The 25,671-nt window shown below is 34.5% G+C and overlaps 1 protein-coding gene across 1 annotated transcript; it reads right to left on the reverse strand.

Annotated features, from left to right (window-relative positions):
* Positions 1 to 6,583: 6,583 nt before the first annotated feature.
* Positions 6,584 to 8,288, reverse strand: LOC119689563 (xaa-Pro dipeptidase-like). The gene is made up of 3 exons (XM_038104421.1): positions 8,197 to 8,288; positions 7,933 to 8,132; positions 6,584 to 7,875 (listed from the first exon to the last, which is right to left on the reverse strand). The coding sequence occupies exons 2-3, from the start codon at positions 8,121 to 8,123 to the stop codon at positions 6,630 to 6,632; spliced, it is 1,437 nt and encodes a 478-aa protein (XP_037960349.1). The 5' UTR covers positions 8,124 to 8,132; positions 8,197 to 8,288; the 3' UTR covers positions 6,584 to 6,629.
* Positions 8,289 to 25,671: the final 17,383 nt, after the last annotated feature.

Here is a 25,671-nt window from a genome sequence, read left to right on the forward strand (position 1 = left end):
GATTTCTTTTAAAAAGTTCAAAATAACGAACACTGCAAATACTATTCATATTTGCTTTTTTTCTTTACAGTAGGTGTAAAGCATGAAAAGCCATAATGTGAGACTTGAACTCACTAAACCCACCTCTGAAGAAGGAATGGAGAAGATTTCCACAACAATGCGGAAACTTCATTTCAGAAATCAAGAGAGAGAGAGATGTGAGCAGATGGGCTTAATACCTAGGATGCTAGATTTATCTTAGCCAGAGAGTATGGGTGTAGCGTAGGAAGATAGGGGGTTTAGTAAAGGGGCGGGCGTATAGCGCAAGCGCGGGGATGTTTCCAGCCGAAGTTGTAAAGAGGGATGCTGGAGGCTATATTATATATTACGTCACATTATAATTTTATTGGGTGGTATATATTTTTTTAGAAACCTTCAACTTTAAAACATTATGTTTCAGGATTAAAACCACTGACTATACTTTTGTAATATGGCGAAAAATAGTTAATAAAGCATTATTTTTTAATGGGACAATACAGAGTACTGTATATATACAGCAGTGAATTCAAATTGTTATGATGACTGTTGTGTGGAAAATATTTTTCTTAGTGGTTTGCTAAATTTAGTAAAAATCCTTATGGGTGATCGCAAAGTAAAAGTTCAAGGAAATAGCTATGACCTTACAGTTATCAGAACGAAGTTAAATACTAGTTTGTGTGTGTGTTGGTAATGCAAAGAGTGTGATGGAATGAGATACTGCATAACTCCAGAGTCGTATTGAGAGTCATATCTCTTGCGTGAATATATGGTAAAAATCGAAATTTGGTGTGAGTTTTACGTTTCAGTAGCAGGTTTTTTTCTGTTCCAGTGGACCGATAATGAATACTTATCTTTAAAATTAATTGAGTGCTTAATATAGAAAATGATATTTCATGAAAAAAATCAACAATTAATAAGATTGCTTTTTGTGGCTTTTATTGAGCTTTCCACACCGAGTTCATTTCGCTACAAATGTCATGTTCAAACCATAAATAAATATTTAACACTTCGGTTTTAAGGTCTTAGTGCAATTTATTGAAATCAAAGTTGAATATGCAAATCATTTTTATTGAAAAGCAAGCTAATGCCGTGGGGATAACTGTCAGATAACTGTAAAAACCTGAAACTTGCTCCTTAAAATAATGTCACATCAAATGCTTAACACTGAGCAATGCAAAACACGATCCGCCAGGATATACATATGTATTTTCCCTCCTGACACACACGAAGCCATGCGTTTCTGTTCCCCAACTCCTTACGATAATGTGTGTCGTTTTCTGTTTTAAAACTTTTCAGATTTAACTGCACCTGATTTTAATAAAAAAGTAGAGCGATTTGGAAAAGTGTCTTAACATAAACAAAAATCGCAAGCTCCCTTCTTCAGGAGCAAAAGTGGGAGAAAACAAAAAACAAACTAAAAGTTACTTGTTTGCTTGGTAAATTGTTTTGGGCATGTAAGTTAAGTTTGTCAAATAAGCAGAAACAACAACAACAACAGCACAACAACATTGTTAACTTTGAATGGATACGCGAGATGCAAGATGCAAGATGCAAGATGCGAACGACAACTGCAACAAGTACAAAGCAGCACCGCTTCACCTGCTTCACCCGCGTACGTCAAAAAACTAGGTGGTTGCCTGCATGCAGGGTTCAGTGCAAACACTCAACTTCAAGAACAGCAAAGACAATGTGTTGTTTCGGAACACGCATGAGAACTACTTCGGGGAAAAATAAGATCCTTGGAAAGAATCACATTGAAGGATATTCCAATACTCACAAATATTTTAAGAAATACATCCCACATAACATTAATGAAATCAAAAAATAAATATGGGAAAAAATCGAAAATATTTTCAGAGCAGAGCAGAAGGCTTAGACGATTTACTTCAATTAATCGAAGATGTCTGGTTCTAATGGCATGGTTATACGTGCCAAATCTGTCTTAACTGAATGATGAAAATTTATTTACACTATTTTTCTTCTCCATAACACAGTATCTGATTTGGAAAACATGTTTAAGATTGAAAACGTTAGTACTGAGGTTTCCTACAGATATTTCTAAATCCAAAGGCATCCATACTTTCATCGATTTAGTCACATCTTAAACAGATCGGTCATTTGAGGAATCATGCGTTTAGTTTAAGGTTTGCAATTAGGAAACTTACAATAAAAATAGTGATTCTATAGTAGGAATATATCGTGCTTTATGAGGACATGACGAGCGTCAAATTCGTTCATCTAAGTATATAATAGGCAAAACTGCTAAGAAATTTGAAGAAACTGAATCTGAATCAGCAGAACAGTTTCCAGAACATCTAGTTTATGATTTTGGCGACGTGAATCAAGTCCAACTATGGATGCGTGATTCATCAGCATAATTGAAGAAATCTTTAAAAAGACAAAAGAATAATATTTGAGCTTTCGACGGTCACCCATCTTAGGATATCTCGTGGAGATATCCAATATTCATATACAATGAGTTGTTGTATTTCATACGTAATGGCAAGATTCAAACAATATGTCTAAATAAAATTTTTATCAGTTAGACCATAAATCTTAATCACAAGTATGAGTTCCTAACATTTGCTTTTGGAACTACAAAACGGATAACCCTGTATTCATAAAGTTGATTAAATTAGCAATGAAATACAGTGAAAATATATTTTTGTTGACCAATTTAGTTTTACTGGTTTAATAAATACTATATACTATGGAATGTAAGTTTAAATAGTACGTTTGCATTCAAACAAAGATCTCAAGTGGGTTCTTCTTGTGGATTCTTTTAGGGATGGAGGATGCAGTCCTTGTATAAGAAAAACTATTCTAACTCATTTAAAATCCAGAACAGTTACTTGTCAAATCCAAACACATCAATTTCTTATATGTACCGCAATTGCAGTTTTACTCTTCATGATGATGTTATGAATTATAGGGTCTAAATACTGTTTAATCATATGCCAAGTATACAAAAAGCATAGTATTAAGAATAATGCATGTGGAGAGGCAGTGTCCACCTAAATCTCAAGAAATCTCAAGAAAATTGTTCTATCGCATAATAGGAGATATGTCGTAAAGATGTCCCTGGCATCATAGAGAGCAATCACGATCTGGGCAAGGTGACCGTAGTCGCTAAATTGGTACTACTAAATATGAGAATCAGCAAATAATAGAAAAGTTTTTATTTTTTATTATACAAAACCCATATGAATAAAATATTAGTGTATAATATATTAATAAAATTAAATTTTTTAAATTGAATTAAATTATTATTGCGAATGGTATCGCATCTTTCTCATGCGACGGCACTTGAATGGTGAATCCCACTGAGTCAATTCAATTATAAATGTTATGTCATAATTTCTGTGGGATTCAATATTCTTGTTCCGGCCTAATAGTTTCTTTTTTTAGTTAGTTTAAAGTCATATATGCGTCGGCATCCACCTTATGTTACTAAACTTCTGGCTGTTTATTGAAGTAGAAAAACATACTTGAACAAGAGCAGATATTTGCTGTCAGTTGCAGTTACTGTTCTTTTGAGGGCAGCATCTAAAGCTCGGTGAAGGTACTTCTATTGACCCCTGCTACCTATCACTACGCCACAAAGAGTGTACCACACATCGACTAAATTCTTTCTCCACACGATGTTTGCTGTTGCTTCATAAACTCGTGTATTTTATTTCTACTTGCATGAGTGTTTCTCTTTTTGGCAATTCTTCCACAAATTGTATTTTTATTTTTTCGATAGCTTAGGAATTTTTAATATTTCATTAAATTAAGTGCTTCAACGAAGTCTACTGGAGGCAGTCAGCCAAACACGGTTGTGCTACGAGTACTCATTCCTCGCTGCCATAGTAGGTTGTAGGTTGTAGGTTGCTCCATCCTGTCGCTTCCTCTTAACGCTACGCCCCACTATACTATGCTTTGGTGAAGTTAGTTCGGAACTCTAATTTTGGTGTTTGTAAAGAATCTCAAGCAAAGGCAGTTGTAAAAATACGTAAAAGTCTGACTGAATGAGTAGGTAACAATTGTTGAGGAGTAGTGAAGGGACTTTTTTCCGCTGTTAACATCTTTTGTACACTGTTATTTTTTCATTTCATGAAATTCTTTTGCAAATTAACATGATTTTCAATTGTTTACAACTTTGGAACATGCGCTACCATCAAGAGCAAAAATTGGGCCAGAAATTTATATGGAAAAGTAGCGTAAGAAATTGGAATTTCGCCGACTCTATAGTTCCTGCCATGCTGGGTTGTGTTGCTGCTTCTGTTCGTGGCGGTTGATTGCGCTTTCTGCAGCGAACAGTGAAGTGGCGAGCTTTAACATTGAATTCTTTACTTAACTATGTATTGGATACAGTGGGAAGGACCGTGGGTAGGTATCGATAAGGGTGGCAAAATCACCAACCAAGCGTAAATCCAAGTTCACTTACAAAATACTTAGTAATATTCCAATATTCCAGGACTTAACTCAATGCACAACTAAGAAAAGCGAGTAAATGTTTGTCGTATTTTTAGTCAATTCTACTGAGTTCCTCCTAAACTTTTTCTTTCAAACTACGCCTTTCCCTGCCAACCATTGTGTTTAACTCGCATTATGCTAAAAATAAAATTTAAACTGCTTAAAAAAGTAAAAAAGACAGTCAAGGTACAGAGCGTTTCCTACTACGTTGTCCAACACACACCCACATCAGGATTTTGTTTTCTTTCAAGAAGCCATTCGGCCACACAACAATTGCTCGAATACTATATATACTTTTTACTTTATTCAATTATTTTTGATGAACACAAAACTGTGAACGACTTTATTTCCAATATCACAATTTTTCTGCTTCATTTCTAATAATGAAACTGAGAAGAAAAGTAGCCACCTACAAAGGCAGCAAAATTGGATGAATGAGCAGCAGTAGACAGCTTTATTGAAGGTACTAAACCTCTTAGGAAAAATTAAAGCCAACGATTCAAAAAGGTTTTCACAAATGCTTACGTTTTAAAATTAATTTTAAATAATTCTAACTCTAAATGATAGTATATTCGCGTTCTGATTTAAAAATTTGTTGAGAGTAGATACTCGGTATGTATGGGTAGCTTATTCCGCACAAATCGATTGACCACCAAATATTGTGTGCTTATAACTTAATATTGCAGAGACATCATCAAAACTGCTTTTCGATATTGAATGTTTTAATACAACGTGTTCCCATTGGAACACATCTTCATGGAAGTGTAAACTTTTCAAGGGCATTACCCGCAGACATTTTATTCCATCGAGCCAAACCATTCATGGACAATACTTTTTAGAAATTTTAAACAGTTTCCTATGTGAAATTTGTCGGTCAAAGCATTGTGTAGAAGAACTATGTTTTTGTTGTAGAATAGGATGGAATATTGTCGATCCAAACAGTTGCTGTATTTCTAGAGTCTGATTAAAAATCAGATTTTTATTACCAACCACTTTATGTGTTGAACTGATTTGGAGAAGTGCAGCGTTTTTCCATTTCAGAAGAATTTTTTTTTTACGATGAATAAAATGTATTTTGAGAAAGAGTCAAAGTCATTCACACTACTTCTACCAAATAGTCCACAAGAATTTTGGAGTATTTTAATAGCAACACTAAATCTTATGTTTTTACAGAGTTTAAGGTATATTGTATACATAACATATAGAATAAACATTCTAGAAGTGGATATAAAAATAATTAGACTTTTATTTTATTTATTAGGAGTCGCAAAACAAGATGTCTTCTTGTCTGAAAACTTGTTTTTAGTATAAATATGTTGAGACAAGTTCCTCTCAATTCGATGTCAGGAAATAAGCATTACGTTCGGTATTACAGTGTCGGTGTTACAATTTTTCCATATTTGAGTAGAATTTATAATTATATATGGTTTACCATATTAATACTTATTATGTTCAACAGATTAAACATATTTTTTAATAACTACAAAATGTCATCGAAGCATTTATTCAAGCCAATACACTGAGTATCACGAAGACATCAATCAAAATAATCAAGATAGCACGATATTTGACTATAATATTTTATAGTCTTTCAATATTCACATTTTACGTATGAAACACTACGTCTTCAGCATTAACCGACCGACTTATTTTTATTATCTAACTGCATGAGTATTACGAGTAAAATTTTCTCAACAAAAAGAGAAAGAGAAATGGAGAGATGTTTGTAGTTTAAATTGATCTACAGAAGAAAAAAACTGTTCATAGATTTTGAACTGATCTCATAGGTCTTCTGTAGCAAAGTAGTGTTTTGATCGCTTTTCCGATAATTCAAAGTCTACTTGCATCCAATATTGAAATGTGAATCCATTCGCATAACGTTGAGTAGTTTTTTATGGTGAAGCTCTATGCATTATCAGTTTGATTGCTTTAATTTGTAAGTATTTTTAAGTAAATATTATGGGTATCTTATATATTGCAAACCACTTCATCGCAATTTCAAAATGCTTAGTAACATTAGCGATATTTGTAATATTTATAATATGACACACAACATATAAATTATAAAAATTTTAACGAGAAAGGAAGAAAGATTATAAATCAAAGATAATATTTATGCGATATATTAACACAAACTAAATTAAGCATTGTTCTCATCCGGCCATAACTTTTTCAATTTCTTCCACTGTCCGCGGTAAAACAGCGAAATTTTCACAGCCATCCATAGTTATTAAAATATTATCTTCAATGCAAATTCCACCGAAATCACGGAAACGTTCAAACATTTGAACGTTAAGGAATTGACTAAGTGCTGGCTCGGCTGTAGCACGATCCATTAACCAGCCCACAAAATAGCAACCAGGCTCTACTGCTAAGTACATACCGGCTTTAAGTAGACGTGCAAAGCGCAAGCATTTTAACCATGGCTCCGACGGTCGCTTGGGTTGTCCCTTTATATAGCCGCCCACATCATGTACATCTAGTCCCAATAAATGCCCAAGTCCATATGGTTGAAATATCCCCGCTAAGCCAGCATCTAACATGTCATTAACATCACCTTTAAGCATGCCACCCGCTTTAAGATGCGTCAACATAACACGATTTGCTAGTTTATGCATATCAACCCAGCAAACACCATCACGGGCCTTCGTCAACACCGCGTTGCGTGCAGCCAGCACAGCATTGTATATGAATTTTTGATCTTCAGTAAACTTACCATTTACTGGAAAACTACAAGTTATATCTGCTGCATAGCCACAGTAGTTAGCCCCCATATCAAACAGGCACATATCACCATCCTTTGTAATGCGATCATTTGGAGCAGCAGCGTGGCCATAATGCAGTATAGCGGTATTAACACCACTGGCGCAAATACAAGTGTACGAAGTATGACGGCAACCCCCTACTGCGTAACAGTGATGCAGAAAAACGGATTCGCCTTCGTATTCTCGTCTTCCTGGTCGCATAAACTGCATGACTTTTATGTGTGCTTCTGATGATATTTTCGCAACATAACGTAGGACTTCAATTTCTTCAGCAGACTTGACAACGCGACACTCAGCGATTATTGGATACAAAAACTCTTCATCAATTTTGAACTTCTCAATGCCAGGGAAATAAGCAGGTTTTGAATCCAATTCACTATCTGAATTCCTGCCGCTTAGCGTTAATAATACAGTTGGTGATGCTTTTTCAAAGAACATTTTTAATTGGTCCACATAAAGCACTTCATCAGTCTCATACATAGCTTTAAACTCATCCAGTGAGCGCAACCGACCAAACCATGTTGCATACTCCTCAACCAGTCGAGGTACAAATAAAGTTGATTTACCACTTTCGACATGTAAAACGCCATAGCAGTTCGGTTCCTTTACACCAAATAAATATTGAAAGTATGATCTAATAAATAAAAAAAATTCAACCATCTCCAGTGATATTAACAAATAAGTTACCTACTCTTGACGGAACGGATAATTAACATCTGTATCATTGAAGCTAACTTCCTTCCCACCTTTCAAAAGTACATAACTTGTTTTGGCTCTTATACCGGAACTCTCACGTAGAACTGAAGCAAGCTTATTTCGATTATTGCGAAATAGTGTCATAGGTACAACATGCGTGTCTGGTCCCATACGAAAGTTGGCCATTGTATATCTCTATATCAATTTAAAAACTTGATATAAGAATTTGAAAAAACCTGATATGTGTTTACTTATGTACTTGAATAATTTTTGCTACTTATATTCCCTTATTAATGTTATCGCTTATCTTGACTTGTGGCTTTTTAACAGTAACCAATCGTTTCACGCCGACGTGTGTAATCGAATTAAAATACGATATTTACTATTTCATTGCGGAGCACTCTACAACATAGCCCTTTATCAGACTCAAAAATAGAGTTGCCAAGTCATTGAAATAGTGTGAACAATTTTAAAGCTTCAACATGTGATTATATACTTGAACATTTCTCTCTGGTTAAACTTGACATACGTGTTTCGTGTTGTTTCGTAATGTTCATGGGGATCGGAGTCCTGAGAACCAAAGAGTGGATGAACAATTTGACGTCGGTCCTAAGAAATTCGTACGTATCGTAAGAACATAAGCGAACTTAACCCAAACCGAAATGCACAACCAACCATACCTCTGTAATGGATAGGAACGAAATAACCAAAAGCGGCGAACTTTGTTTATTTCGTTCCTATCAAATACACAGGTGTGCATGCTTGTGCATTTCACTTTGGGTTAAGTACGCTTATGTTCTTACGGTACGTACCGAATAACTGAGCCTTGAACAAGAGCTTGAACCGAATGAATTGAATTTTAGAGCAGCTATCCATAACCATATTTTAATATCCATAATATCTTTAACAATGAAGATACTGTTCTGGAAACATTTTTAGATAAACAAAAACTATCAGTGTGGTGTGATTTGTGGTCTAGAGGTGTGATTTAAGTTTACTTTTTGAAAATAAAAATGGCAATACTACTGAGAATGCTAGAGAATCATGACCGCTGACTTTATGCAACATGAAGTAAATGATTTTGATTTGGACGATATCTAGTTTTATGCTATATATACTTTGTGGCACTATTAATTAATTAAATTAAAAAAGCGTAACGATCACGTCTTAAAGTATAGTAGCTATTCAGATAGACAGTAGTGGGGCGCTATTAGTAGAAGTTATATTTAAATCGTCGAATTTTTTTCAGCCTTTTATGTCTCAACAATTTGAAGTAATTGGTATGCCTATACTACTATCTTTGATTTCTAACAAGTCGTGACCAATTACTTACGCATTGCGGGTTTGTACGGGTTGTGGGTATATATCTTGGTTTCATATAGATGAGAAAGTTTAAGTTCAGTGATTTGAAAAATTTTCCATTCAGAACGCATAGTTTCGCAAATACAAAACAAAAAAAGAATTGAAATATATTTTTAAATTCGTAACGCTTAAAAATCACTTCACTCTTCGGGCTAAATGGTAAGAATGAAAATCGAAAGGGTGGCACCAACAAACACATTCCGGCAAAAGTTACTTAAGTACGTTTTACATACATATGCGTGCGTGTATATTTGTATTGTTCGAAAAGTATAACTCATTTACATTCTGGTAATGTTTTAACAGGCAACAGAATCAAAACATGATGAAATTACCAGAAAAGGTAAGTGTGACCCTAAAGGCGTATTAGACGTGTGTATTATATTGTATTTATACCGCACACTTACATATACGCATACAATTGCACATACGTACATTGTGTTTGTACGAGTAGTTGTGTATTCCCAACTACTGGTGTTGGAGAAGTAGTCTAATTGAAAAAATGCTCACATAGCATTTCCCAATCGGGGAATTCAACGGCAAATGCCATTGCATATAGACGCTGGGATAAATCTTCACTTCAATACCTATCAAACCGACTAACTATATTGCTCACCCCCACTAACAGCGCCATACGACCTATACGAGCGGTGGAAGCTGTGCGAGCTGTACGAGCTGTACGAGCTGTACGAGCTGTGTTTTGCCTGGAATCCAACATCCTCCTTAATCCGTGTTTCGGGTTGACATTTGGGAACTTTCGTACGGGCACGCAGCATAAAATATTGCAAAAAATTGGAGGAAAAAATGTGAAAACTTTTTGGCGCAAACATTTTGGATTTTGATTCGTAGTCGGCATTCAAATTAAAGTTGAAATTGAAGTTAGAAATTTAGTTCTGTGCGTTCTGTTTGCTTGCATCCAGTTATGGAGTTATGGAGTTGAGCAGTTAAGAATGGAAGTTGGAGCAGAGTTGAGCGTGATTTAAAAGGGAATAAATCTTGCGTTAAGTTCGATTACTTGTGCAGCCATCACGTACAATGTGAATTTGAAAATTTGGAAATTTGGAAATTTCGAAATTTGGAAATTTGGCAATTCGGAAATTCGTTAAAGTTTATATCTGAATCGAGTAACATGGCAAAATATTTCGTTTATTGTGAAAGTTTTCAATTATACGTTTGAAAATAATTGAAACTTTTAGTTGGGATTACTCTATTCCATTTAAGTACGGCGCACCAGTGTGTAGTGTGCAAACACTTCACATTTTGCACTAGAATATTTTCTTTATTCTTTATTAATATGAAAATATTTGTGTCATTCCCAATCAACCCAATTAGAATACGGGTAGGATGCGGATAGAGAAGAGAAATACTGAAAGTATTAGTCACTTGTTTTATAAATCTCACGATAACATATATGATATAATATAAGTTGGTGATATATTTATTGATTTATGGATAAGTAGACGTGTGCCCTATTTGTATTTGTAAAATAAATACCATAAAAGGGGGCGTTCAGATTTGATTCTCTGAATGCTCATCTCTGAAGGATGAACTAAATAAAATATTAGAGGTGAATAGGTGAGGTGAATTACTAAATTCATTTGAAAAAAGTAGAATAAGATATTGAGAAAAATAAAGATAATATCAACTGTGAAATAGGATTCAAAATTTATTCCATACCTCAAACAAATATTAAAAACATACACGGTGTACTTACCTGCATAGCATAAAAATAACTTTATCTGCTATCTTATCTCTCCCTATCAAGTGACATATGTACATAAAATGATAAGTTACATCAAAGTATCAAGTGAATTCGCTTGACGTCAGTTTTTGACAGTAACCATTTGCCTTAACAAAGTAAGCACCCCCCCTCCTCCCGTAGTTTACAAGAAACTATGGGGGAGTGCTAGAACAACAAATTTAGAAGAAATGAAATTATTGATAGAAACACTGACTTGCATGTTGCACTTTATAAAAACTGTGTCTGCTTAACTGCTTAATGAATACCAAATATATCGATATAGACCTTACTGAATTACGAAGATTTTAAGACCTTTCCTACAGTATCGAAATAATTAAGACATCTACTAACACTAAGTTCTTGCAACTTAATCTGAACACAAAATTAATTTGTAGAACAAAAAATTTTCCCACGAAGCTGACCAGTTTGATCTAATAATCATATATAAAAAACACATTTAAATCTGAATGAATCTTTTGTGTCAGAAACAAGCTTCTAACCAATTGATAACAATTTAGCTTGCCTACTGACGGTGAGAAAGTCTTTTGCTAAGGAGTTTCTGATTATTGCCGGCATTAGGATTTCTAGATCTAATAATCTGTTATAGGCCAAAACACTTCGGAGTAGTTGAACGCAATGTGACAAGTGTTTTTCTCTTCCAGATCATGGTGTAACTCTGTCCTCCTGATTAAACACAACCATCAGATTCAGTCTATTAGTTCAGTCTACACTTTATTGTTTTTTGAATTTTCATTTTAAAAAATTTAGTGTGATACTAAGTTCTAACTCAGAGAGAATTTGAATAATTTATACTTGGTTACAATAAAATTATTCTTTGATTTTAGCTGCTTTCTTTGGATAGCCAAGCAGCTATTAAGGCAATCAAATCATACTGATCATCATACTGGTCAAGCTATAGCCAGACTGCCCTGCAATCGCAGATATTGTATGTACTGTATTTCTGGTTATAAAGGCATAGAGGGAAATGAGACAGTTGATGTTATTGCTAAAAATGGCACAAAACTTTCAGAGGAACAAACGATCGAAGTACTCGGACCTCTGAAACAAATACATCTACTTCTGGACAAGCGCATGACAAGGAGAGCAAAGCAAAGGTGGCGAAACTTAATCACCTGTAGAATAGCTAGGATCATGTGTAGACACATATGCGAGGAAGGAAAGGTACACCGAAACTGTAGTATATTAATCGATGTATTGACATGTGCATAAACTAAACCTAATTCGCAGCGATGCTTGTAGGAAATGCAACGAGACAAATGCAAAGGAAACCCTAGAACATCTGCTGTGTAACTGCCCGACTCTCTCGAGAACTCGACTAAAATACTTGGGGGCTATCAGTTTTACCGAACTAGAGTACATACCTGAGGTTTCTGTTGAAATCCTTTAACTGATATCTAATGGAATGCGGTGTTTCGCATGGAATTGTATTAAAGAAATGAATTAAAGTCGAGTACTTGTGTTTTCATAAACTCTTATTATCTTATCGTAAGGAAGGACTTTATCCAAATTAAGGCTCGAGGAACCTTATCACTAAATGCATTTCCGTATTTACTGGAGAGAAAGTTTAAAAGCCAAAGTCACTATAACAAATACTTTTTATAATTTAAGGAATTATTGACTACTTTTTTATTGTTTAATTCAAAATATTTCCGGTTCTGTTGACTTCGTTGCCCGGTAAGTTGGTTTGGTTTTAGTTTAAGTATCCAAGGAATTTTCATAATCCGATTCCCGATTCTAAACTATTTTGTCTGTTTGTTCACAAATCATTTTGCAGATTTTTAACTAAATTTCAGGAAAGCAAAGTGAACTCCTATTTTTCAGTGCACAGTCCCCTAAACAGTTTGCAAAATCTACAGAATTAATTACTTAATTTTACAGGCATTGTGTTCATGGAATAGAAATGTTGTTCTAGGCATGTTCCGCACAGATGAATCCTTTTGAAAAATTTCACTCATCGCATTAAGCAAACATACCATGCTGACGGTTATGATGTTGCAATTGTCGTTGTTGTTGTTATTGCTCCTGCCGTTGTTGTGCTGTTGTGGTGTTGTTGCGTTGCTGCGTTGTTGCGGATAATGACGATGATGATGATGCGAAAGCGTACCTAAGCAGATTAGCAAAGTTTGTAATTACGTTGGTAATTGATTAGGTTCGAACAACTAACTCTAATAAGATTATTGCGGCCAGGAAAGCGTATAAAGCATCAACAACAGCAACAACAACAATAGCAGCAACAAAAACAATAGCTACCGAATCAAACTAAGTGGTATAAACAACAAACTGTGTTACATCATAATACGTGCGCAAAAGTAATGCTGAGTGAGTGCTGAGTGCCGAGTGCCGAGTGCTGAGAAGGATACAAAGGAGGAAGTTACAATGGCAACATCATCAACATTAACAGTAGAAGCAATAATACCGGATGTTTGCTAAAACAGGGCCAGCAGCAGTAGTAGTACTAGCAGCGGCAAAAAAACCATAGCAATTTAACAATGAAATTGAAGCGATTTGTGGCGAAAACATATATGGCAGGCAGGACTCGCGCTTACCGAATTACTCGTACGTACATTGCACAACGTCGATGTCAGTGTGGCAACACCAAAAAATGAAGGAAAAAAGTGCAAGCAACAAACAAGAACACACAATCGCATACGAAAGCAGTGTTGCCACAACGACCACACGTCACACAAGCACACGAATTGTAATGTGAGATCGAAATAATTGGGCATACAGCCTAGTGCGATGAGTGAGAAGAAATGGATTGGTGTGCATTACACAAGCAGTTTGGGTTCGGCATAATGTGTCTGAGCGGTTCTGAAATTGTGTCGCTTGCACTAAATCGTCGAAGGAGAGCGAACTGCAGCAGTTAAGTAAGGTCAGCTGTACGGCTGAAGAAGTGATTGCAAAATGGCGCTGGCGTCGATAGGTAGTGTCGGAAGTGCATGAAGTTGCGTTTGAGTGAAGCAAGTCGTAGGCTGTAATTTGATATCAACCGTGTAAGTAGCACACATGAATGCCATGTTTTAGGGCAGTTCAGCTGAGTTCAGTTTAATCGATTCGAGTTGAGTTGAATTGCATTGAGCTGAGCTGAGTCGAATTCAGTAAGTTACTTAGGAGGTTTGCCATTCAAATACAAATAATTATTCACACAGCTATCATAACATCTTCCTGAATTCGGTGGTTCACTCAACTTAAAATTTACTCAAACACGTAATCGCGCTATAGTCCATGGGTCCGTTTATGACACTACTTACATGCCAAACAATTTAGACAATTTATTTTTTTTGTTTGGAAGGCTGTTATGTTCCGAGGATTTACGGTTGAGTCGTATGTAGTAAGAAATGTTAAAATGATTAAAATCACTGCACCGCTAAAACGGAAACACTGCAGGCATATCCGGCTTAGTGTACGAGGATGCTTAATGCTATTAATCGGTGTGTGCCAAAGTAGATGGGAAGACATGTGGTTATATGTTTTGTTAAAGAAGTATTTAAACCGGCAATTATTTAAAAATGTCTGCCTAGATGCAATAACAGATAAAATGTAAAATAATCTTGAAGTACAAGTTTTATATATATATATATATATATATATATATATGTCCATAAGATCTTTAAAGCATCTTGTATATTACGTGCCCTTAACTTTATTAACTGACTGATAAAAAATACACCGAAGCAAATTAATGGAATGATCGTAGAGGTAGATGGAGGTAGAGTTTAACGAAACCGATATTAACGTTTCCCAACTACTTAATTAAATTATTTAGCATTTTTAGACCTTACATCAGATAAAAAGGGGATAATAAATATATAGTCTTAAAATGCAGCTATTAGATTTGGTGAAGTTTGGTAGTTTTTGCAATTTAGGTTATTTGTTTGTTACTTCACTAGTTTATCTCTCCAATTAAAAAGTTATCCTATTCTTTTGTTGTTTAATTTGGATGATTTTTTAAAAGTTGTCTCTAATATGTATATATTAATGTGTATATCAATGTGTTTGAAAAAGCTAGTATACCATATCATTCTGTCAAGCTTGATACTAAGAATTTATTATTATCTGACAGGGTGCAGTAATTTTGAATCACTTACTTGTGTCAAATACGAAAATTTATATTTTATTTTTCTTTAAACTGAGTAGATATATCAAATCTAGCATTTCTTCTTTTATTGCTTTTTCTAATACATATATATATATATATGTCGATATCCACTTATCGGCATATGCCGCAGTCATGTGTCAGCCTAATGATACTCTGAGCCGTAGAAACTATGGCTTGATCCCTGCTTTGCAAATTTATTTGCCTTTTCGTTTTGTTTAATACCGATATGTCCTCTAACACACATGATTGTTACCTGGTTTCCATGAGCACATTCCCTAAGCTTCGTGACACATTCTTGATGACTTAGCACGTTTTTTGCATGCTTGTGATCAGAGCTTGATTTTCCATCGCTATTAGAATCTTTTTTTAATGTACCTGATAATCTAATAGGTGATCCAGATCATGTGTGACCGACATAAGTTTCGCCTGATAGACGGATACACATTTTCCGAGGTGTAGAATGTACACCAGTTTTAACTCTTTCGAGTAAACTCCAGCTCCAGCTCTGCTATCGGTAAAGACGTAGATATTATTTTTTTTCACATTTATCATATAGAAGGTCATTTACTATCACTGTTTTATATGTTTTTTCCTTATATTCTTCAATTGCACTTGCGTTTCCTTTTTTTTTTGACGACGCGGTCAAAAATTTTTTAGATGACCCAACATTTTTCCAAAGATGTTTCACGTGGAGTTTGGGTTCATGCGAATTGCCGCTATTACAGCCGTTTTTTTTATATATAAATTTAACGGAAGCATGCCTAGCATCCAGTGACGACTGCTCTAAAGTGCGGAGGTGTGCGGCGCACATCTTAACATAATTTGGAAAATGTCGTTCTATCTTTGACTCTGGAGTATAATTAGTAATTTTTTACCGTTGATTCGACTTTAAAAATTAGAGAGAGAGATTATCCAGCAATTTGACTAAGATTTTTCTCAGTGAAATGTCGTGGAAATATACTTGAACAGAATCAAAACAATTAGCGTGATAAGATATGAGTCCGGAACATAACCTTTCAACATATCGAGTATTCAGAACTTTTAGAAAGCCAAGACCTGCGAGTGAGTGACATGTTCACATTTGAGGTACAATTTAAATGACGTCAATTGGATGTCAAAGACGAAGGCGCTACCATGTGAAAATTCGTTTCCTTAAGAATTGCTGTAAAGTCACCAGAGCGAAAGGTGAAATCTTTCGCTACGTTCGCTTATTTTTTGTTAGTAAATGTTTTTTATTCATTCCAGATTTTATTATGAATTCACTCATTTCCTGCTTTATTTTACTTTTATTTGTTACAAAACAACCTCACTTTGCACAAAGTGTTCACGTCAAAAGACGTGCAAAGTTTCATTCACAGCTTTCAGCTTTCAGGCTTCAGCCTTCAGATTTCAGTTTTCAGATTTCAGCCTTCCTTGTCTTTAAGTTTATTAAATAAAATGAGTCTAAAACTTTGGCTTTTGGCTCCGGTTAGGTTGTTTCGTCCTTCACGTCCTTCACGTCGTCAAATAAGAAAATATACATTTTTGCAATAATTTATATATTCTCTTTTCAGGTTGGCTTTTTTATTTTGTTGCCATTTTTGGAATACACGAAAATTTGTATGACAGACACGTATTTTGGAAAATGTCGCTCACACTCAGATTTAGTACCTTTGCGTGGTATTTTCTTCTGATTTTATTTTAAATAATTTGAAAAAAGTGGCAAACCTGTCAAATCTTCACAGCTACGTAGTGGACGAGTAGACGAGTGAACGAGTGTAGGCTTTATAAGTCGTGGAGTTGGCGTTTTCGGTGATTTCACTTCAATATTCGTGGAAGATGATAGTCTATAAAATTATTTACTAGTATTTACCACTACAGTAAGAGTCGCCGACAAATCAAAGATCTAAGTTCAATTAAATATTGGGTAAAAATGAAAAAATGGCAAGACAGACCAAAAGACTGAAAAAATACATATCAGCAGTAAATATCAGTAATTTATGTATATATCAGCGTGACATTCTATTGCTTTAACTTCTTTCTAATTATGAATTAATTAGATTACATATAGAACCATTGATTTTAATGGTTAATATGTACATATACTTCATAAGAGAGAGAGAGAGAGAGAGAGAGAGAGAGAGAGAGAGAGAGAGAGAGAGAGAGAGAGAGAGATTTCAATATTAGAGAATCTCAAATTTGTACACCAACTGCTTTGTTGTTGTTTCAATGAAATCGGTTAAAGTCCACAATAAAAAATGCTCTCACAAAATAACCGCCGGGACGAAAATCTTTCATTTTCAATAAATCTATTATTATTATTATTGTTAGGGGATATGTCACTGCGACCGTCGGGTCTATTATGCCACTCAATAAATCTATAGTCTCTAACCAACATGTACAATTATCTAAACTATAATAAGTGAGTACTTACGTATCTAAGTACGGAAACTGAATACTATGTTATGATTCAGTGGTATGTACACTTCAGATCCTCCTTACCAGGACATCAATATTTTGTTTGCGAAAATATATTTATCAGCAGCAGTAGTATTCCATGCAAAGCAATATTGTCTTATATAGACTCATAACATATGTTATATTTTTTAATTTCACTATCTGCGTAGATATCACTTAAGCTTATCAAAATATTTCATACAAATGGATTTGTCAAGGGATTTCATGTCCTATTCTCAACTAAACTAGGTTGCTCCTGGAATATATATTTAGATTATAAGTATTTCTCTTACACCTGCACCTGTAATCAAGCAAAAACCCAGCGCTGACAAATCGCTGGATTTTTGTAGTCAATTCACATCCTTGTAGTACTCCTTTATCATCCATCATTGGACATTCGTGTTCATCTAAAAGAACCCAAAAATCCGTTATCGAAAAGTTTTTCGTCTCGATCTTAGAACCAAAACAAAGACAATTTTTTATCCTCAGTTCGTCAAATATCTTTTATCATCCCTGTTTTATACTTTTAATACTCACAACTTTAACTTTAACAAATGCTTTCTCAATAGCTTTCCTTTCAGTCAATCCATGGAATGTGGAGAGTGAACTTTCCACATTTATTCCATTTTTTATTTTATTTAAATGTAAATGTAAATTTAATACCAGGAAATATGGTTTCCTTAACTCAAAATATTATTTCTAATTTTTTCCATGGTAGCTTCAATTAGTCTGTCCAAGTCCTAAGTATGTTATCTGCTTTGGTCATAATTGATTACAGATACATTCTTTCCCTGAATATTTGAATATTCAGCAAATTACACAATATTTTTAGTGTCTGGTCGAATATAACACATAGCCATATAGCCACATAGACATATAGCCACATAGTCATACTAATGCGAGATGTGGATGGGTAACTGCAGTGACGTAGGAGTATCTATGGCATCGCAAATAATTTTCTCCACAAATTAAAGTTGCACTGAAGCGAATTTGAATGCTGAAAAGATATTTCCATTATGGAAAATCGAAATAAATTGAAATTTATTAAAATAGTTTTGAGTGGTCGTATGTGCGGGGGAGGTGTTGTAAGTAACTGGCAATACCATAGCATATCAAAAAGTCAAAGAGGATGTGCGGAAATTGCAAGGGAAATAAAGAAGATAGCATATTTCTTGGCTGGTTGATTTGTTGACTGTTGACTGCTGACTGCTTGGTTAGGTGGTTTCTATGGCTTCTATGGCTTCTATGGCTTCCATTTCTGGCATGAGTTGCATGGCTTGCGTGGCTTGCTTGTGTGCGGCAAGAAATTCTTTATTTGCATTACTAAATTCGCGTTTCTGAGAGTCTACTTTCTTTAACTGATACACAATTTAAATATATCAAGTGAATTATAAAAATATTTTGTTGTTTTTGTTTGTATTGATATCGATACGGATATCGATGCTGATGGTGATGTTCTTTTGTAATATGCCAAAATTCAATTTTGAAAATTATTTGCTTGGATAGTTTTGTGGTTGTAATATGCAAAGTTGAAAATTCCTAACTAGGATTTCTGCTGTTATTATAAAATCTTATAGAGTTTGTGATGTATATTGAAAGATTTCACATATTCGGTAGCGGAGTTTTCAAAATTTTTGACAACTGCAGGGCCAATAAGCTGGTCAAAAATGTGACACAATTTCCAATACCAGAAATTCCAAGTGCTGCAGGAGTCCAGTTAGCTTTATGTTAACTCACTATACGTAGAAATTTTTTTAAAATAGTTAGCCAAAGATAGCTCCACGACCACATATATCATACCACCCCTGTGACATGCATGGTCCAGCTACAATTCACAAACAACAGAGCAGTTATGTGCTATTGCTCGCCAACTAATATTGAGGACAATGAACATACACACAGGACACTACTATACTATTGTCGTTAGTACAGCTCAAAGGGACTACTGACCAATGTCCAGTTCTTGTAACATTAATATATATGGTAATGTAATATATATGGTAGTGTCTGATGGAACACTATTTTACTATTGTCGTTAGTGCAGCTCAGAGGAATTACCGACCAATGTCCAGTTCTTGTAACATTAATATATATGGTAATGTAGTATATATGATAGTGTTTAATGGGACAGTATTACATTATTGTCGTTAGTGCAGCTCAGAGGAATTACTGCCCAATGACCATTATAATGTCCGTTTCAATAATAAAACCCTGACATTGAAACTGAAGTAAAAATATTTGAGTTATCATAATAGAATAATGTAAATAGCTAGTTTAAGTGAACTTCACTCAGATTTTCAGTTGTTTAATATTGTCAGGTCAAGATAATGTGCAGTAGTCATAGCTGCCTGCTATAGATTTAAGGCAAATTTAAGGGAATGTTTATTTTATAGAATTAAGTTCAGTATTTTCCTTAGATTTGTCAACACAATTTCAGTAGAGACATTTTGTGGCAAATATCTTAGAAAAGATAGCTCGCCACTATTCCGATATGTTATTGATGATTTGCATGTGTTAGAAGTCGCATGTGCTGGAAATGTATTGGATCATGAGATCGATGAGGAAAAAGTTTAAGTAGTCACGGAAAAGGTGTTAACAATGTGAAACAATCTGCAACTCTCTGGAAAGCATGAGTATACTCTTAATTTCGTATTTGCAGAGGTAAGAAAAAATACTTCGAAACACAATATTATTCCCGAATTCGCCCCTGTACGCCTTCTGCTCACTATAGTTTTAATGAATACAAATTTGCAGCTTTATGCGCTAAAATACGTGAGCCTGCTGGAACCACTTCTGCTTATCGACTTGATAACAATTCAGAAGAACGAGTCAGACTTTGTTGTGTGGTGATTAGAATAAGTCTATAAAGTGCACTTGGGAAAGATTTGTCAGTCGAACAATTTATGAAGATTTTCCAAAATAATAAACTAAATTTTGTACACAATTTAATCAAGAAATAATTAAATAGTGCACTTCACTAAAATTGCTGTTGATTTACTTGTCGATAACGTTACTCGCAGTGTCTGAAATGTGCTTATGATTTCAAACTCAGGGTTCAAATCTTTCGAAGTGATTAATCCCTTAATTGGTTTGAAATTCATTGTAGCCATTTTAAGATAAAATGTCTGTTTCATTGCTATCTTGTACTGCATATAGAGATCAGTAGCCAGTTCATCGTTCTCACATGTACCATAAGGAAAAGAGTTTGATGGAAATTTTTATGTTACTTCTTCCTTATGCTGACCAATTGGGATCCCAATTGGGATGTCATAGGTATCTTCCATCAGTTGATAGTATTGCCTTTCTTTATCAAGTGCAATATACGAAGAAATTATATCGCTTGTTTTGCGTACAAAGTAGCGTAGCACTTCACCGCAGCAAATGTTTGAATATTTTAATTACTTTAATTAAATCTATAATAAAATTAGCTGTGTTTATTAGCTGTGATAATTAGTTATTGTGGTTTGTGACGAACTGATTGTCGCTTGTGATGTTTTATGACATTCAGAGGTTTGTTTTAAATAAACTCTCTATTTTAAATGTGATGTGATTGATATCAATGTATTGTTAATCTGAGATGACCAGATTTCTACTGTCTTGAAGCCGGATAGTTTTAGATTATTGCAACATACCTTTGCGTTTCAACGCCCATCTGTCATTTTTTTCCCACACTCTTTCTAAAAAAATAAAGACTTACAGAACTTGGAGTAGCATATTCAACCAATTTAATTACTGATTTGACGTTATCTTTTATCTTTGACGTCTCTTTCACAGATTTAAAAATTTATTGAAACGTTTTCTGATAACGTGACATTTCTCAGTTGAAGCGATGCGACTCTTTGAAGTTTGAATACTGGATAGGCCCTTTCAAACGAGAGGTGTTGGCAGCTTAAGTTTAGTCCAGAATATTTGGAAAAATAATTCCAAGAATTTATTACGATATATAATGCGATTGATTACGATGGATAAACCACGAAGTGAGGACTATATAATATGAAGTACTTTTGGCTGTGGTCATAAATATTTCCAGCAGAGCAATAAAGACTTATTAATCAAAATATATTCAAAATCATCCAAAACCACTTGAACCGACGACTATCTTAATGCTTTATAGTAGCTTTCACCCAGTTATGCTGACATAAAAACAACAAAGTTAGTTTCCAATCTGTTCTTGAACATGGAATCTAGAAAAAATCGACGGCCTTACCAGAAGGAAAGAGTGTTGGTCAATTATAGAGCCTGAAGCGTATTGCAGTATTCGCAGAGGATTATGGAAGGAAGTGTTAAGGAATCAAGAAATATGCCAGCAAGTCTTCCAAATGTCAGACAATCAAAATCGGTATAAGGGATCAAGAATATCAAGGACTTACATTCTTAATTGGTTTATCATAGCACAGGTTAGAAATGTTAGCTCTTAATCCGCCAAGCATTCTCTAATTCTAAAGCGGCACGATTTAATGGGTTTCCTATTAAATATCTTTAAGCCGTAGTATTTTATATATCCCACACTTAAACTCATAATTAAAATATATATGCAAAATATTTGTTCAAAATCATCAGAGCAAAATTGCAAGACTACTATGAGCTACGAAAAGTTCAAAATAATGTGACCAATCTATAATTTATGGAGAACGGAAGTATTTCTAAGCAATGCTAAAACTGAACTGGTAAGTATTATGGCAATGCTAAGAGCCTTAGCAATCAGAAATGCAGAAGCGCTAGGAAAAAACGGAAGTAGTGATAACTGGACACTTTTTTGCAAATCAACAGGCACGAAAAATAAGATCTTATAAAAATTCCTTGTCATCCCTCACAGAACATCCCTTGTCGACCGCACAGATTTGGTTTTAAAATACAAAATCTTATATCCGAGTCTATGGAAACTAATTTCCACCAACGCGCTGCTGGAAAGAAGTGACTATTACCATTATTATAACGGAGTGATACTGATCAGATAAAAATATCAACTAAATAGTTAATATCTTTTTACGGTGATGTTGTTCAATGATCTATCGCTCAACCCACGTTCGTTTATTTTACCCTATTTGGAGAGGTTTCCATAAGATCCATAAAATTGATCAAAATACTTATGGTACACATCCATAAAAAAAAAAAAATAATTGTGACTAAGAGATGAGTGTTTCTTAACAAATAACTGTTGCGTTCTATAAGAACCGACTTCTCGTATAGAAATATTCAATTGAACTAAAAGAAGTGTTTGTTTGCCGTGATTACACATCACAGTAAAATAGTACAGTCAGTGTAAGTGAATGAAAAAACAATTTGTCTTAAACAATTTTCCACTGGTTCGAGGCAATTTCACGCGTTTCCGCATGTTTTTAGTTGGGCTTTTTCCATTCAATAAATTGTGATTTCAAGTCTGCAGTTCATTGTGTATAGTCGACATAGACGGAAACACATAAAAGTCAATAAAACACAAAATAGAAAAAAAACGTCAATCTAAACTGTTTACTTATGCGGTCTATGCTAATGCTAGAGGGCTTTACCATCTGAGCATCTAAGCTGGCAATTCCTTAGCTTCGACTGTTGCTCTTTTTAGACGTGGTAAAGAAAAAAACTGTCATTCCGTGTATTTCAAATTCAATTTACTCGAACAATAAATTCCGATGATTCTTGTTTCAGCACCGTCATTTATCTTTACACTCGCTATTTATTTTATAAGCTGCCTCACTTTTTCCGTCGCTTTCCAGCTTATGGTAGATATACACAATTTTCATATTGGAGTTTTCATTTATGATCCATAAATTTTCTGCACGTAGCACTGCGCTTCAATAAAATCCAAAAAATAATTTGATTCATTCAATGAACAACTAAAGTCTCTCAGGGCTTATTTAAAAATGTCATCAAATCTTCGCTAATTCAATAATTTAAATTCCAGTCACACGCACACATACACCCTTAAATTCCCCACTCTTATACCTTTGTCTCAATACTATCGCATCACAGGCATTTCAATTGTATTGCCGTTAAATGGGTTCACGGGTGTTCACGGGTGCTCACGGGTGTTCACGGATTAAGTCGATGTAATTTTTGCCAAAAATTACTGTCAAAAATGTTTCACGTGTACTTTTTGGTTCGCACATATCTGCTTAAAATACTCGTAGTATGCGTGCGTTAGTATGAATGTTAGTAAATTCAAGTATACATACCCGCATATTCCGTAGCTGTAGATTTGTTTAGTTGGACTTATCTAAGCGCACACGTATGCTGCGTTTGCCAAATTGCCTTGTGGGTACTGCGCGCACCGAAAGTACTTAAAAGCTTCACCGCCAGCTCTGCTACCTCCACCAGATCCGCCAGATCCAGCTCTGCCTGTTCCTGTCAATAAGAATTCAAAGTGTCAAACTTGTATGGCATTTACGGGGTGTTGTGCAAAATTTTGATAAAATTGTTTTACGAATTATTTACGTGTCTGAACTTAATTTTTCGAAAAGATTTTATCTTATTTAATATTGTAGTTTCGTTTAGTATTTATTAGTTTTTATTAAAAGTTAAATATTTTTCTTGTGCCTTCAAGCAAAAACTAAGAGAAGAAAGTAATATGTGAAGTTTTCCATATTTCATATAATATATAAAATTTATTCATATTCGGCATTTAAATTAAATCCATTTTTATAACAAAGAACAGATGATTTAGATATTAGATTTTGTACTTTGGTATCCGTGATGCTCATGACAAGTAGAAGCCAGAGATATACGAGTATTTCTTGTAAACGCCATACACCTGACCTAGGTGGAATTATAATTTACTGCTCATCTTCGATTCAGTCACCTTATATAAATGATCCTATATACCATATAATAATATGTAAAATTATACCCCAAAAAATCAATTTACTTACATTACTTGGTTATTTAAGTGAATTGTTGCAGAGTTTCGTCTCTGTTCCTTGCGTGCAGTCTACTATCTTATATATTAACTCTTTCAATCCAGAAACGTCTAAATCCGACAACTGCTCTAAATAGCTTTTTTGATGGAACTTCGCTTTCCATTCGCAAGACTGCCGCGGAAATTACGGAAGCTGAGAGATGTTTATATATAATAATAATAATATGATATTGCTCGATTAGTTCACGGTTCATTCGGGTGCGATATTCGTAACCGACCAATAGAGGACTAAATATTTTGTGGAGAAATCACTTCTCTAACACTCCCACAGTTATTTAAGCATTATACGATAACAGATGTACTTCTAAGCCACCCTTCTACGTCATGCTGGTATAATGAGTAATGAGTAATGTAAATAACATGGGTTTTGTTGGACAAATTAAAGTTCTAATCCGAATAGACTATTGCGCTTATTGTTTGTATCTATTGGAAGTAGAACAATAGTGAAGCTGCTAGATATTCCTTTATGTGGAGCTGCTAGATTGATTTGCAATATGGCTTGATCATTTCATACAGTATAATACGCTTGTAATGACTCCGTGCGTGACAGACTGATGGTTGGCAAAATTGCAGGGTCACATTATTTATATAGGTTAAAAAACTTGATAGATATTAGTGTCAATAAACAATGTGTAACACAATCATGACATTCTCATTAAAACTTTACCGATTTAAAAAAAAAATATTACAAAAATAAATGGCGTGTGAACAATATTTACTAATTATAACATAATAAAAGATATATCATGTTGTCAGTATAAAAATATATTATAAATAACATAACTTCAACAATGTAAATGTGTTTCGCTTCAAAAAAAAAATGGGTTGATATCGCTTTGCGACAACTTAACCATATTAACCATTATGGAAAGCAAACCCAAATTAATGCTTCGCAATTAAACAACAATTAAAGAAAAGTAGTTAATATTCCTCTTTTAGCAACCGTGGTCATATCTGGTCATAGCAAAACAACCTAGTTTTTTTCTAGTAGCTTTAGAGGCTTTAGAGCCTTACTTTGTAGAGGCACAAATCTTTGATTACCGTACCTCGATTATCCGTAGCATTTATAACATGGAAGTTCCCTATAAAGTATTTATTTTGGCATTGACAACTGGCACCGTCTGTCATAATTAATTAAAGCAATTGATTAACTCTTAATTGTTCGTTA

Source organism: Teleopsis dalmanni, chromosome X (genome assembly GCF_002237135.1).
Source record: "Teleopsis dalmanni isolate 2A chromosome X, ASM223713v2, whole genome shotgun sequence".
Lineage (NCBI taxonomy): Eukaryota > Metazoa > Arthropoda > Insecta > Diptera > Diopsidae > Teleopsis > Teleopsis dalmanni.

What these genes read in the sequence shown, in the direction of transcription:
- LOC119689563 (XM_038104421.1), bottom strand. Translation starts at nt 8,123, where the DNA reads ATGGCCAACTTTCGTATGGGACCAGACACGCATGTTGTACCTATGACA. An exon ending in AATTATCCGTTCCGTCAAGA is followed by an intron (nt 7,876 to 7,932) that starts GTAGGTAACTTA and finishes TTTATTTATTAG; the next exon opens with ATCATACTTTCAATATTTAT.